General features: G+C 36.0%; 1 protein-coding gene across 1 annotated transcript; it reads left to right on the plus strand.

Moving 5' to 3' along the window:
• Positions 1-4,766: 4,766 nt before the first annotated feature.
• On the plus strand, positions 4,767-12,435 carry ERMN (ermin). Its single transcript, XM_006734850.3, has 3 exons — positions 4,767-5,280; positions 5,937-6,029; positions 9,102-12,435. Exons 1-3 carry the CDS (start codon positions 5,040-5,042, stop codon positions 9,608-9,610), a joined length of 843 nt encoding a protein of 280 aa, XP_006734913.1. The 5' UTR covers positions 4,767-5,039; the 3' UTR covers positions 9,611-12,435.
• The last annotated feature ends 2,916 nt before the right edge of the window (positions 12,436-15,351 follow it).

Here is a 15,351-nt window from a genome sequence, read left to right on the forward strand (position 1 = left end):
CAAAATTGATAAACCCTTAGCCATACTTATCAAAAAGAAAAGTGAAAAGACCCAAATAAATAAACTCTTGAATGAACGAGGAGAGATCACAACCAACACTGCAGAAATACGATTATAAGAGACTATTATGAGCAATTATGTGCCAACAAACTGGGCAATCTGGAAGAAATGGATAAATTCCCAAAAAACATATAAGCTACCAAAACTTAAGCAGGAAGAAATAGAAAATTTGAACAATGTCATCACCAGGAAAGAAATTGAATCAGTATTCAAAAATCTCCTAACAAAGAGTCCAAGGGCAGGATGGCCTCCCAGGGGAAATTCTACCAAACATCTAAAGAAGAATTAATACCTATTCTTCTGAAACTGTTCCAAGAAATAGAAATGGAAGGAAAACTTCCAAATTCATTCTATGATGGCTGCATTACCTTGATCCCCAAACCAGATAAAAATCCCACTAAAAAGGAGGATTACAGACCAATATCCCTGGTGAACATGGATGCAAAATATTCTCAACAAGATACTAGCTAATCAAATCCAACAGCACATTAAAAGGATTATTTACCATGATCAAGTGGGACTTATTCCTGGGCTTCAGGGGTGGTTTGATATCAACAAATCAATCAGCATGATACACCATATTAATAAAAGAAAGGATAAGAACCATATGGTCCTCTCAATAGGTGCAAAAAAAGCATTTGGCAAAATACAGCATCTTTCTTGATAAATACCCTCAAGAATGTAGAGATAGAGGAAACATACCTCAACATCATAAAGATCATATATGAAAGACCCACAGCTAATATCCTCCTCAATGGGGAAAAACTGAGAGCTTTTCCTCTAAGAAAGGGGACAGGGATGTTTACTCTCACCACTGTTCTTCAACATAGTACTGGAAGTCCTAGTCTCAGCAATCAGACAAGAAGAAGAAATAAAAGGCATTCAAATTTGCAAGGAGGAGGTCAGGCTTTCACTATTTGCAGACAGCATGATACTCTATATAGAATACCTGAAAGACTACCCCCCCAAATTGCCAGAAGTGATACATGAATTCAGCAAAGTCACAGGATATAAAATTAATGTACAGAAATCTCTTGCATTTCTATACACCAATAATGAAGCAGCAGAAAGAGAAATCAAGGGATTGATCCCATTTACAATTGCACCAAGAAAACATAAGATGCCTGGAAATAAACCTAACCAAAGAGGTAAAAGATCTGTATGTTGATAACTATAGAACATTTATGAGGGAAATTGAAGATGACACAAAGAAATGGAAAAGCATTCCATGCTCATGGATTGGAAGAAAAAATATTGTTAAAATGTCTATACTACTCAAAGCAATTTACACATTCAATGCAATTCAGATAAAAAAAAAAACACCAGCATTTTTCACAAAACTAGAACAAACAATCCTAAAATTTGTATGGAACCAGAAAAGACCCTGAATAGCCAAAATAATGTTGAAAAACAGAAGCAAAGCTAGAAGCATCATTCCCAGACTTCAAGCTGTATTACAAAGTTGTAATAATCAAGACAGTATGGTACTGGCACAAAAACAGACACATAGATCAATGGAACATAATAGAGAACCCAGAAATGGACCCTCAACTCTATGGCCAACTGATCTTTGACTTTTGGAAAAAGACAGTCTGAACAAATGGTGTTGAGAAAACTGGACAACAACATGCAAATGAATGGAATTGGACTGCTTTCCTCCAACACACACAAAAATAAATTCAAAGTACAGATACAAATGCAAAAATAAATTCAAAATGGATGAAAGACCTAAATGTAAGACCAGAAACCATCAAAATCCTAGAGGAGAAAACAGGAAGCAACCTCTTCGACCTCAGCTACAATGACTTCTTACTAGACATGTCTCTGGAGACAAGGAAAACAAAAGCAAAAATGAACTATTGGGACTTCATCAAGATAAAAATCTTCTGGACAGCTAAGAAAACAATCAACAAAACTAAAAGGCAACAGACAGAATGGGAGAAGGTATTTGCAAATGACATATCTGATAAAGGGCTAGTATCCAAAATCTATAAAGAACTTACCAAACTCAACTCCCCAAAAATAATCCAGTTAAGAAATGGGAAGAAGGGCGCCTGGGTGGCTCAGTTGGTTAAGCGACTGCCTTCGGCTCAGGTCATGATCCCAGGGTCCTGGGATAGAATCCCACATCGGGCTCCCAGCTCAGCGGGGAGCCTGCTTCTCCCTCTGACCCTCTCCTCTCTCATGCTGTTTCTCTCTCGCTCGCTCTCTAATAAATAAATAAATAAAATCTTTAAAAAAAAAAAAAAGAAATGGGAAGAAGACATGAACAGACATTTCTCCAAAGAAGACATTCAAATGGCTAATAAACACATGAGAAAATACTCAGCATCACTCATCATCAAGGAAATATGAATCAAAACCACAATGAGATACCACTTCACAACTGTCAGAATGGCTAAAATTAACAGCTCAGGAAACCACAGACCCTGGTGAGGATGCAGAGAAAGGGGAACATTTTGCACTGTTGGTGGGAATGTAAACTGGTGCAACCACTCTGGAGAATAGTATGGAGGTTCCTCAAAAGAACTACCCTTTGATGCAGCAATTGCACTACTAGGTATTTATCCAAAGGATGAAAAAATGCTGATTCGAAGGGGCACATGCATCACCCTGATGTTTATAGCAGCATTATCAACAATAGCCAAATTATGGAGACAACCCAAGTGTCCATAGACTGATGAATGGATAAGGAAGATGTAGTATATATATATAATGGAATATTATGGAATATATAATCCAATGTATAATAACAGAATATTACTCAGTGACCAAAAAGAATGAAGTCTTGCCATTTTCAACAACATGGATGGAACTAGAGTGTATTATGCTAAGCGAAATAAGTCAGTCAGAGAAAGACAAAACTATATGATTTCACTCATATGTGGAATTTAAGAAACAAAACAGATGAACATAGTGGAAGGGAAGGAAAAATAAAATAAGATAGAAGCAGGGAGGCAAACCATAAGAGGCTTAACTACATAGAACAAACTGAGGGTTGCTGGAAGGAACGGGGGTGGGGGATGGGCTAAATGGGTGATGATATTAAGGAGGGCACTTGTGATGAGCACTGGGTGTTATAGGTAAGTGATGAATCACTAAATTCTACTTCTGAAACCAATACTACACTATATGTTAAGTAACTTGAATTTAAATAAAATAAACTGATTTCTTAACTCAGTGATCACTGTGATAGTCTAAAAAATTAATACAGCAATTCTTATTTTTAAAAGCATTTGGCTACATTAAACTACCCCTTTTCTGCTCCTGTTTGTCAGAACATCTCGTATGGTTTTAATCTAGATTTATCTAGATTTAATCTAGATAACCAATCATTAGAAAATGCTGATCTACTTTACAAAGAATCATACCTTTTTATTATAATCTATTCTCAAACTGACACTTTTATTTTTCAGTTGTATTTGATGTTATTACTCTACCTGTCTACTTTAAGTCTTGAAGGAATTTTTTCCAGTTTTTAAATTATTGGAGTACCATGAGTCAAATTTTCATACGGAAAAGAACCTAAACTTTAAAGAAGCTGGTTTTCATGTTGTTTCTAACAGAAAACCAATTAGTGAATTATTCACTGCCATGAAAATTTTTTGTACATCTTTTGTGAATGTGTATCTGAATTCATATTTTCAATATCACAAGGAAAATAATATGTGAATTTTTAATGTATTTCCATTGAAACTTAATGAGTTTTCGTTGTGTCATAAAATAAATTCTTTTTTTTTTTTTTAAGATTTTATTTATTTGACAGAGAGAGACACAGTGAGAGAGGGAACACAAGCAGGGGGAGTGGGAGAGGGAGAAGCAGGCTTCCTGTGGAGCAGGGAGCCTGATGAGGGGCTTGATCCCAGGAACTTGGGATCATGACCTGAGCCGAAGGCAGATGCTTAACGACTGAGCCACCCAGGCGCCCAATAAAATAAATTCTTAAATTAAAAAAATGAAAATATAAAAAATAAAAAGGTAAGGTTGGTAAGTAGCAGATGTTTTCCATAATTACCTGTTTCCCCCAAGGGCAGGCTATGTTGGTGCTATATGATTTTACCAGCATCATGCAATATCAATAGGGAATATTGAGAATAAATCTGATTGGGGAAAGGGAAAACTCCATGGAGGAAATTATATTAAGGGTTTAAAAGATAGTACGGGCTTCAATAAACATAAATAAACTAGAGGATAAGAAGCTATGGACCAAATGAATTATTCTAAAATGTAAAATTTTTGGTATTAGCAAGATGGTAGAATTTTTTTGTTTGTTTTTTCTTAGGTCTTTCCTCTGGGCTCCTGAAACACACCATGGAATCTGCTGTCAGAACCACTTACAATAAAGTTGTCCTATTTACAGGTTTTTGATAAGCTGTTTTTATTCTTTAATGAATAAGAAACGATGCCATTATCCCTACAAAATAGCTGAGGTTTTACTTGAACAAAATCTGTTTGGAAATGTTAAGCTGGTTACACAGAACTAATATGCCTCAAGGTGGTCATTCTCTCTGGATTAAAGCTGTGGAACAATTGTGGCTCCTGTTACAAGGAAAATGACAAAGGGCCTTTATGAAAAGGGACAAAAATCTCTGTTCCCAGGGGCGCACTGACAAGCTGAAAGTCCCCCTCTACATGCCAACACAAAAGCCTGATTGCCTCAGATTGTTTGTTTATGTAAATCAAAAGGCTGCCATTAGTTCACCAAGTGAGGCTGCCCAGCGACAAAGAAGGTGGTGATTGGCTGGATGCTTGCTCCTGGGCTGGTGGCAAATCTGACAAATCCTATTGCTTTTGTTCTAAGCTCTATCTGGACACCTTTAGGAAAAGAGTTTGTTATTGTGTACTGAAGCAAATACTTTGTATTCTCAGAGTAGGAGGTGGAACTATAGAACTTGAAGGGGAGAGAACGCATCTATCAAGGATCTTTTCCTTCAGTTTCCCCAAAGCTCTCTCTGCGTTCTCGGACTCAACTGTACATCATGACAGATGTTCCAGGGACACTCAGTCAGGCTGAGTGCAATGGGGATACACCACCTGAAAATGATCAACAACCAATCACTAAAACAAATGAGGGATCCAGTGATGTGGATGGTACCTCACCATACTACAGGGTAGAACCCCATCTTGAAGACTTACCCACAGAAGGAAATCAGGAGAAAAGTGAAAAATTACAAGGGAATATGGTAGTTAACTGGTCCACTGATGAGAAGATTCTAAAAGGTAAAACATTTTCCTTTCTCTTTGATTTGTTCGATTTAATTTGTGAACTCACTTCGTGATTCTTTTGATAAACTGTTATGACGGGAATGTGCTGTCCATCCTCCCACCCATGTCCCTGCCCAAATGTGGCCTCTTATTCTACTGGGGCTGGATAGCTAAGGACCAAACCTCTGCCTCAGGTCAAATCCAGGCTTATTTATTTGATAGCTTTATGACCCTGGACAACTTCCCTAGCCCCCTGAAGCCTTAGCTTTCTCGGTTAGCAGAAGACAGAAATATAAGTACTGACATTTGTAGGGTTGTTGTGAGGATTACTAAGTGCTGGTTAAATGTTAACTACTGTTATTTATTATTATTATGGACAGCCCCATTATTATTTAAGCAAAGGAAATTCAGCATTTCAAGTTTTCCTTCTGAAATATACCTGAACATGTCTGAATTCACGGTTCTATAACATACAGATGGAAAAGGAGAGGTTATCCTTATGTTTATAAGTAGGAACCAATAAGAAATGAGTTGGGACAGTGAAATAGTTACTTTTAGTGATCACATTGCAAATCAAATTGATCTACCTAGCTAGAGTCTAAATTGATAATTTATTTAAACTTGAGCTGCTTAAATATTATAGTATTAATCTTGTGGGTTTTTTCCCCCAGAAAAACCAGAAGAGAATCTTTTTCTTGTTCATAAGGCTATCACAGATCTTTCTCTCCAAGAAACAAGTGTTGATGAAATGACATTCAGAGAAGGTGAGAGGAACTTCCATTTTGTACACAGACATTGTCTGACTGAATATGGATGGGAGTTTTTGCATGGGATGTTTTGTGAATGTGAATGTGATGTCAAAAAAGCAATCCAGGCAATGCCTTCAAAAACTCAAAGCTGCTATAGGCAGATAAGGGAGTAGTCCTGATTATCTGTGGGTTTCACCTTAAAAAGTATTCCAGAAGCATCAAGACTGCGACTGCATGAATTGGTATAACTGATTGGCATGCCCTCACCTGACAAAATGATTATCAGTCTCTTAATAAGTTAGTCCACTAAATCAATTCTTTTGTAAGATTTATTTAGTGTCTCTAAATCTGTGTCAGGCACCTTGTGAAATGTGAATGTTTTACCTAAAATCTTACTATTGACATACATTTTAAAGTAATATTATAAATTTATTTGATCTATAGAAAAGTTCTAGGCCTCTATGTAAGCAGAAAATGGTTATCTAATTCTTGTTAAAGAAATCTCCCAGGTGATGAAGCTAATTTTAATTGTGTTCTTTCAGAAAATAAGAGAATAAAAAATACATTGATTTTTAAGTGACTTATATTTCAAATAAACTCAAGAGACTAAGAAGAACAAAATCTTTTAGATTTTACCTCTAAGAAGATACCTACATTGAAGCAATTTCTAAATCAAGTGCAGGATAAACACATATTAATTGATCACTCATTTCCTCTTTTGCAACCATAAGCATCTTATCTCAAAATTGAAGTCGGTTCGTTAGACCTTGAGCAATTTAGTTTAGTTAGGACCTTAATAGGCAAAAATGGAAGAGATTATTATTTTCTAAATATTAGAACATCACATAAAATAGTAGATGCCAAGGAAGACAGGGATGTAATTGGCAGTTTCTTGGGTTTGTCCACTTTGCTTGGACACCTCCCAGACTATCTGCTGTCCCTATGTAGTGGTGGAACAACCACTATTGTAATAAATGTAGTAAAGAACAACCATTACTAAACTTTTACAGGTAATTTATAAAACTTAAGCTTTAAGCCCCATGAAATGAACTAAATAACTTCTCTGCCCTAATCTTTCTGTTTCCAGTGTAGCAAGTTCTCACAGGCAGTGCATCTAGAGAACTTTTCAAAAAATTTTTTTAAATTTATATATTTATTTGGGAGAGAGAGAGAGCACACAGGCAATGGAGAAGGGCAGAGGGAGAGGGGGAGAGAGTCTCAAGCAGACTCTGAGCTGAGCATGGAGTCTGACTTGGGGCTCGATCTCACGACCCCAAGATCATGACCTGAGCTGAAACCAGGAGACCGACACTTCACAAACTGCATCACCCAGGTGCCCCGAGACCCTTTCAAATATCTGATCAGGAAGTCCACTGGAGACAACAGTTTGCTAGGATCTTTCATTTTATCAAATAGAGAATCAAAGCAGTCTGGATTTTTTAAGTAGATGGTGTCAGGGTGAATTTTTCCCTGAATGAATCCTTTTGTGTTTGGTGGAACGTATGTTTTTCCTGTAAGGCACATGTTGGTGTCTTCAGTTTTCACAATGACAAACAGCTATAAAGTCTCCAAAGAGAATACTCCTGGGTTGAAAAATAGCAAGATGCTAAAAATATTGAGGAAAAACTATAATTTAAATTCAAGAAGTAGTTTCATGCATGACAGCTCCAGGCCTGAGTCATGGTGTGAGCAAAAAATCAGTTTCTTTGGTTCTTATGGAAAAGAAGACAATAAAAGAAAGCTTAAGATTATAGCAAACATGCTAATGTATATTTATTTATAATGTAAAGAACATTGACTGGGCACCAACAACCTGATAGGAACTGTGTACAACCAGTTAGGAATGATAATCCATCTTCACTTCTATCTCTTTTTGTAAGTTTACAATCTGATTCCTGTAGTTGGGAAAACAAAAAAATGAAACGAGCATGAAAAATCTTGACTGGTAATGGACTTGTAAAAATTTCTCAGTGAAAGTAGAAAGCTGTGGCGGGGAAAGGCAAAGAGGAACATTGCCTCTCACTTTATTTAAAGACTCTTATGGTGTTGAAAGGGAATAGTGAACGGAAGCCTGACAAAGCACACAATCTAGACAGTATTTTAAAGTCACGCATAGACTGAAGCTTCTCACAGATGTCCCTTTAGAGGTGAAAGCCCAGAGAACAACCTCCACTCTAATTCTTTTGAGCATGCTCAATAAATATTGTTAAGGATATGCTGATGTGATCTGTTTGAAAAGTGAAATTTGACATGAATTAAGCCTTGTAAAAGTCACTATATGGTACCAACAACTTAATTAGTTAATTAGTTGTTATGAGGGATATGTCTAACATGACAGGCTAACCTAGCACTATATAGAGATGACCACAGCATGATTTTTAAAGCTTGGCTCTCTAGAAATCAATGGCAGATCTTAGATGACATTGTGTGTGCTTTGGTGGGCTTGGTGTCACTGTTAGCCCAGCATATGACTCCTGACCATCCATGGCTCCCTGCTCCTCCTTCCACAGCAGGAACTTTAGCACAACTCTGAGAAGCATGGTGGCAAATACTGAATGTGCTATTCTGAGCATGCCCAGATGTGGGAAGTCATTGTTTTTACTACTGGAAGAAAGCCTTTTTTCCCCTGTGAGATATTTTTCTAATTTTCCTTGGGGAATATGTGTGTGTGTATGTGTGTGTATAAGAGATAGGTCCAAATATTTTATTTTCTATGTTCACATTTCCAGTCACTACAGGCTAGACAGGATTTTAAAAGTCTGTCTCAGGAACACCAGTCTCACTAGATACAACAGTCACAACAAAAAAATGTTTCATGGTCAAATGAAGTTGAGTTGTCGACTTCTTAGAGATTCACAATATTCATTGGCATTTTAAAGACTTGCATAAATTCTGAAGCTTACTTAACTGTGTTTAATGCAGTATTTTCCAAACTAATCTGATAGTACAACCCATTTTATTGTGTAAAACATATTATTAACCCACAGAATAATATCCTGTAAAGCACGTGTGGGGAAATGATTATCCAGAAACATAGTTTAAAGAATAAGAGCTGGGTATTTCAATTACCAATTGATTTTGCTACAGGACATCAATGGGAGAAGATTCCTTTGAGCATCAGTAGCCAGGAAATAAGTAGACAAAAGGAAAGGATTGCTGAACAACCTCTAGAAGAGGAGGATGGGAAGAACAAAGCTCACCAGGCAACTGAAATGGAATGGTTGGGATTTCGGAAACCTAGCCAAGTTGATGTGTTGCATTCTAAACATGAGGAGGAGCAAGAGGTTTGGGATGAAGAAATTAATAATGATGATGATGATTGCAATGATGATGAAGATGAAGTTCGAGTAATAGAATTTAAGAAAAAAAATGAAGAGGGTTCTCAATTAAAAGAGGAAGTTGATGCAAACGAGGACTCCCCACTGAGCAGCCCCAGTTCCCAACCTGTGACACCTGAGGAGCAGCCAACCTTCGGGAAGAAGAGTGATATCTCTAGAAATGCTTATTCAAGATACAATACAATATCCTATCGGAAAATCAGGAAGGGGAACACCAAGCAGAGAATTGATGAATTCGAGTCTATGATGCACTTATAAACTAAATGGAACTGAGAAATTCTCCTGCCCACTAAAGCAAAAGCTAATTCTATTTTCCTGAGATGATCTTTGCATGTCTTATTTGAGTCATTCTCTTTAAAGATGTGAAAGCTTAATCTCTGTTTCACTGTAGAATAATATGGAAATAATCCTAGACAAAATTCAGTCTGGTAACGTCAAGTCAAAAAGCTTTAGATTCATTCGTGGGCATTTGCTTTTTAAAATTTCACTAATACAGACTTGTGTGATAAGCACTAAACAGCAAACAGCAAGCACCCCTGAAGAATCTGGCATGATTTGGCTTTAAAAGTAGCAACACTGAGAAATACAGTCATCAGATGAAAGAGGACTATGAGAAATGACCTGTATCTCTTTTGGTGTCTTTCTTCCTACACACTGAGGGTGCTAGAAAGTCTGGTATTAAACTTCTCTTTCTTTTAAACATGTTTTTATAGACACTGGCAATAAGCTGTCCAAAATGTTTTGCCTTTTCTATTATCTTCGAATAAGATTTTAAGTGGTTTTCTTTAGCCTCTAGAGTGAAAAGTCTGTATAGGCTTTCTTCCTAGGTGTTACCATTCACTGAATTTTCTCACTAGAGGGGCCAAGCAATTGTCAGTCAGGAAAATTCTGACTAAATGTTGGCTTTATGCACTCAAGATGAATAAAACCCACTGTGAGGTTGATACAGGGAGGGGCTAGAAAATTGGTGGGCAATAGACTAAAGAGTCAGATAGTTTATTTCTGTAACTGAAAATAAAATCTCGTCTCGCACAGTTAAAGTCATTAAAAGTGAAAATGACAGCTTTAGCACAATTTTAAGAAAATACCCCTCTCTATTACCACACTTTCTCTTATTAACAGTATCTCAGAATAATTTTCTTTCCTTAGAAACCCAAGACAACTCTAGTCATAACTGTACTAGTTACTATGATAATGGAAATAATTATCTTAGGATATTTTCAAAGTAGAGTGTGAGCATGTATTTTTAGTGAGAAAGCTCTGATAGTTGCTGGGAATATGTAATTTACTGGACCTCAGCCCAAATCACGATGCTTAAATTGTGCCTATGGAGCTTCACTCAAGCCAGTGTGTCAAATAATGTATTGAATATTTATGAAAAGGGAGAATCTATATTTATATTCTTAGATAGTTTCTTAATTTTTCATTTCAGGCTTCCATATATATCACCCTGAACTTTCTGTCACCACAGATAAAGATATTTTTGGCTCTGCAAATAAAAAGACAATTCCTTATTGTCTGAATGTAATACAGTCTTCATTGTACTATTCAACCCTTTGTTTATTTCTTTTTCACTTTGTGAAAATACCCGGGTTAGACCTTCTTAGATTATTGCTTATTTATGTGTAACAAATCCCACACATTCTAATGGAAATTTCTTTAATTCTCCCTGGTCATATAATATATTTCCATGGTATCATATACTATTATTTACTGTTTACAAGACTCAATTTTGAATTCAGGATTGAAGAGCTTCTTTTATCCTTTCAAACAGATATTTTGCAACCTGATCATGTAAAAGTCTGTCACTCTTCATCTGTAGAACCTATAGATTTCCTTCTTGATAATGCAAGTTTTCAGAAGAAAGCCAGGGAAATCAGGTGTTTATTGGTAAATTTAGGTAAAAGATTGGTGCACTCAGACAATTTCCTATTTATTTAGATCCTCTAAATTGTTCCACCTGGACAACCTATTTTCTTTTCTGGATTACTGATGACTCCTACAATTTTCTACTTAGCTTCAATGCACGGTCTTTTATTATCCATCATGGAATAGGAGCATATTGTTAACCTACCATCAACAGAACCTTTATTTCTAATTGTTCCAGCAGAAGTGTTGAATTCCTGTGGAATTTGAGTGAGCTGAGTGGTCTATGGTGTGACATGGCCAAGGAACTGGATCTTATGGGGATCCAACACATAGTAACCCTGGCCTTTTTAGCTTTGTGCTCTTACCATATAATTAACCAAATATGAAAGATTTTGTCAACAAAGACTTTATCAGGGTATGTTCAATGAGCGAATGCTTAGTGCTTATGTATGAGGCAGTGTAGCTACGAAAGAGCATGGAAACTGCTCTTTGACATTAATGCCCATTGCCCTGTGCTGCCATCTTACACTAAGGCCACAGAGTTAAGTGATCATAAGTAACATTGATGGGGTTAGGTGACTATTTGATTCTTTATAGCCTAGGAAAGGCAAGGGTATGGTTCTGATTTCATAAGGGATATTTAACATATTAGACACTCTTACAAGACAAGGTAGAACACAAATTGGTAACTATACTGGAAGATTTACTGCTTTTGTGATTCAAGGTTCAGGGGTGGATGGAAGAAGGACTCTGGTACATGTTAGGAGGGAGAATTGATTTCTTGTGAGAATGTGGCTATTTCTTTTTTTTTTTAATTTTATTTATTTGACAGAGAGAGACACAGTGAGAGAGGGAACACAAGCAGGGGGAATGGGAGAGGGAGAAGCAGGCTTCCCGCCGAGCAGGGAGCCCGATGCGGGGCTTGATCCCAGGACCCTGGGATCATGACCTGAGCTGAAGGCAGATGCTTAATGACTGAGCCACCCAGGCGCCCCAGAATGTTACTATTTCTTACATGACTTTTAATTTTTCTTAGTTTTGGGGTGAACAGGAACTAATAAAAGCTCTATTTATTTGTCAATATAAAATTTACCTTTCATATAATGCCACACTGGAAGACATGGAATATGTCAGACTCTATCTATCATCTGTCTACAATTTAAATAAAGAACTGCTGTGTCTGGCTTGCTCTCAATAAAAGTTTGTGTCCTTGTTTTTGGTGTCTAGAATTTATTTTCTTTCACTGCCCTTTAAAATGTAGGAAGAACCCTTGCATATCAGCAGCTATTAAAGACCATTAAGAAATGCTGCTTTAGAAATCAAGAGAACACCTTATTTAAATTCAAAAAGCACTATTTCAAAAAGGTCTTAAAATGATTGTGTACACAATTGCAAAAATAATTTCTGGTAGGTTGGTATGTAATGTTAATGAAAAATTTGTATTATTTTTATAGGAACTGAGCTCTTGTTTTAGATACACTTTAACTCCAACAACTTGAAAAACATATATATATCTTTATAGCCATCAAGGTAATACATTTAAACCATACTGACACTTTTATAGTAATTGTTTCACATATTTACATGGGGTAGTACTTTTGGCACATTTTCAAATGAAGAACGGACATCTAATTTTTCAAAGTGATAGGAAAAGCATTTAAAATAAGTAATAATAGAGAATTACGGAAAAAGATGAAGCACCAGAGTATCATAAAGAAGAAATATGTTTGACCATATGAGAAAGGCAACTACTTTTAAAGGCTTAACTTTCACTGCTCTATAAAAACAAGAGGGCTATAAAAAGTAATATCAGAAGTTATAGCAAACATTTGCCAATATTAAAATATCAGACAGTAACAAAATAAATATGAATACCAAAATGTGTATACAGCTCATGAGGAACATGAGGTGACTAAGCTATACAATTAACATAAACAGTGTCATGGGTAGTAATCAACAGCAGAAATCACCCAACAGATACAAGGCAAACTACAAAATCAAAGGACAGTACCTGGTAATCAACTGACAGTGTGGGAGAGTTTTGGAAATGAATTTGGAAAGTAATCTGAATTTTTAGTTAGTGACTTAAAATTACATATTTGATTCCTTCTTTATAATAACTTCAGTTAGTAGAGGCTGAAAAATTGGGTACTTCAAAATGTTCAAATTAACTCCAAATTCCTTCATATTCCATTGTTTCAATCTCATTCTCCCATTAACAGAAGTTTTTAGGTAATCAATAAGAAAATTCACTAATTTGACCTTTGCCTTCTCTTATTTTTCTGTCCACTTCTGATAGCTAATATGTGTAAAACTAGCAACATCTGGGCAGTTGTTTGAAGGAGGAGAATTAAGGCATGTGCATAATCCAAAATGAATGACAAGCATCTTGATAATTTAGAATTTGGCTACTCCCTTCAAGTATGGAAAATGATACCCAGAGTGAAAGTCCACTGGAGATACTTTTGTCCAGAAGGCCAGATGCAAAGTTGTGCACTTAAAAGAATTAAAAATATCCAAAAACATTCATAGTTTTCTTTATATTTATAAGCAGGAATTCTTGGTCTTATTTTCTCCCACTTCAAAGCACAATATAGAGACTCATATATATATATACACACACACACACACACATATGAATATATACACATATTTATCTATATGGATATATATGTATGTATACATATATATTTACAAAGATTGATATGTTTTTGGTCAAGTAAAGATAATCTAGGTCCTCAAAAAATTAGTTTTTATATCTAATATAAAGGTTTTATTTATATAGATATTTATGACTAATATCCTTGAACTGGTAAATACCAATCAATCAATAATAAAATAGAAAGCCCCTGTTTTCAAAGATATTATTTGTTACTTATTTAATGGCAACTGTCATCATCAGAAACTCTCCATATTAGAAGTTGATCTATTTGTTGAAAAATGAGAACTTTCCTGTATGTTTTTGCAAAGCAATGATTCACATAAACTTGCAAAGAGACCCTATTGGAATGGTAACTACTAGTTGACCTATTAGGTTGAAAACAGAGGCATTGAATCTGCTTATTGTGATGGGATTTTTTTTTTCCTTTCTGTTAGGTGCCAACACCTACCTGAAATACCATCCATTAAACCTCATCAGGAGTATTTAATACTTTACATAGCTTACTCAAACTTTTCCATGGAATGGCTATTTGCCAAAAATAAATATTTTGTATATTAGCTTTGGTTAGTGTTCCTTTCTTCATTTCAAGGCACATGGCTCATAGCAATTTTTGAATAACCTACACAAAAGTTGTAAAAGCACTATGCTGACCATCCACACAATGAAGTAAAAGTTACAGGCTATAGTTTTTATTTTAAATTAAAGGACTCTTCAATGTTTTACTTCCCATCTCTGTTGAAATTGGGCAATCTGTCAGCTTTGATTAATGGTTGGGGGAAGAAAGAGTTGGCAGTATTATTTACAGGGAAGCAATTTCTCTATGTCTGCTTCTCCTCATATTTATTATAGGAAGTGGAAAAGAATATGTCCTGCATGAAGTCAAGGAGATAGACAACTGCAAAGCAGGTGGGGATAGCTAACCTTAAGCCTACATTTCAGTTAAAAGAAAAGGTGCAGCTTCTATATCACAGCCAAGGGAGATCTAAGACGTTTGACTTCACAATGAAGAGATTTTAATTGAGCCCACCCAAGTTGACTGCCCTGCTTAAAGAAAAAAAAAACAAATCATAGCAACATGTTGCCGTCAAAGAGACTCTTTTCTTCCTCTTCTTCTTTTTTCTCAGCCAGATAGAATGGAAACCAGATTTTAATCTCTTACTAGTGAGATGATCTTAGATAATACCTCTCAGCCATCATATAATGAGGAGAGTAAGACCTAATTCACTGAGTTGTGTACAACAGTGAGATGGGGTACAGTCGGTGCCTAGCACATGGTAGGTACTCAAAGATAATTAGTTCTCATCTGTTTTCCCTTTATTCCCTGTAAATTCCTTGTTTGTATCAAAGATACTGGGATCCTCATGTGAGGCGTAATTTCTTTTCTGTGTTTGAACATGGAAGTTAAAGTTGTTAAAACAAATAAAGATGGTACTATCTGGCCAGCCTCAACCCCACTCTCTTGCATGAG

Source organism: Leptonychotes weddellii, chromosome 3 (genome assembly GCF_054177405.1).
Source record: "Leptonychotes weddellii isolate Sample4059 chromosome 3, ASM5417740v2, whole genome shotgun sequence".
Taxonomy (NCBI): Eukaryota; Metazoa; Chordata; class Mammalia; order Carnivora; family Phocidae; genus Leptonychotes; species Leptonychotes weddellii.

Bases quoted from the DNA above. Each gene is read 5' to 3' on its own strand.
- ERMN (XM_006734850.3), top strand. From the start codon at position 5,040: ATGACAGATGTTCCAGGGACACTCAGTCAGGCTGAGTGCAATGGGGAT. The intron at 5,281-5,936 runs GTAAAACATTTT...TTTTTCCCCCAG, and splicing joins TGATGAGAAGATTCTAAAAG to AAAAACCAGAAGAGAATCTT. The intron at 6,030-9,101 runs GTGAGAGGAACT...ATTTTGCTACAG, and splicing joins TGAAATGACATTCAGAGAAG to GACATCAATGGGAGAAGATT.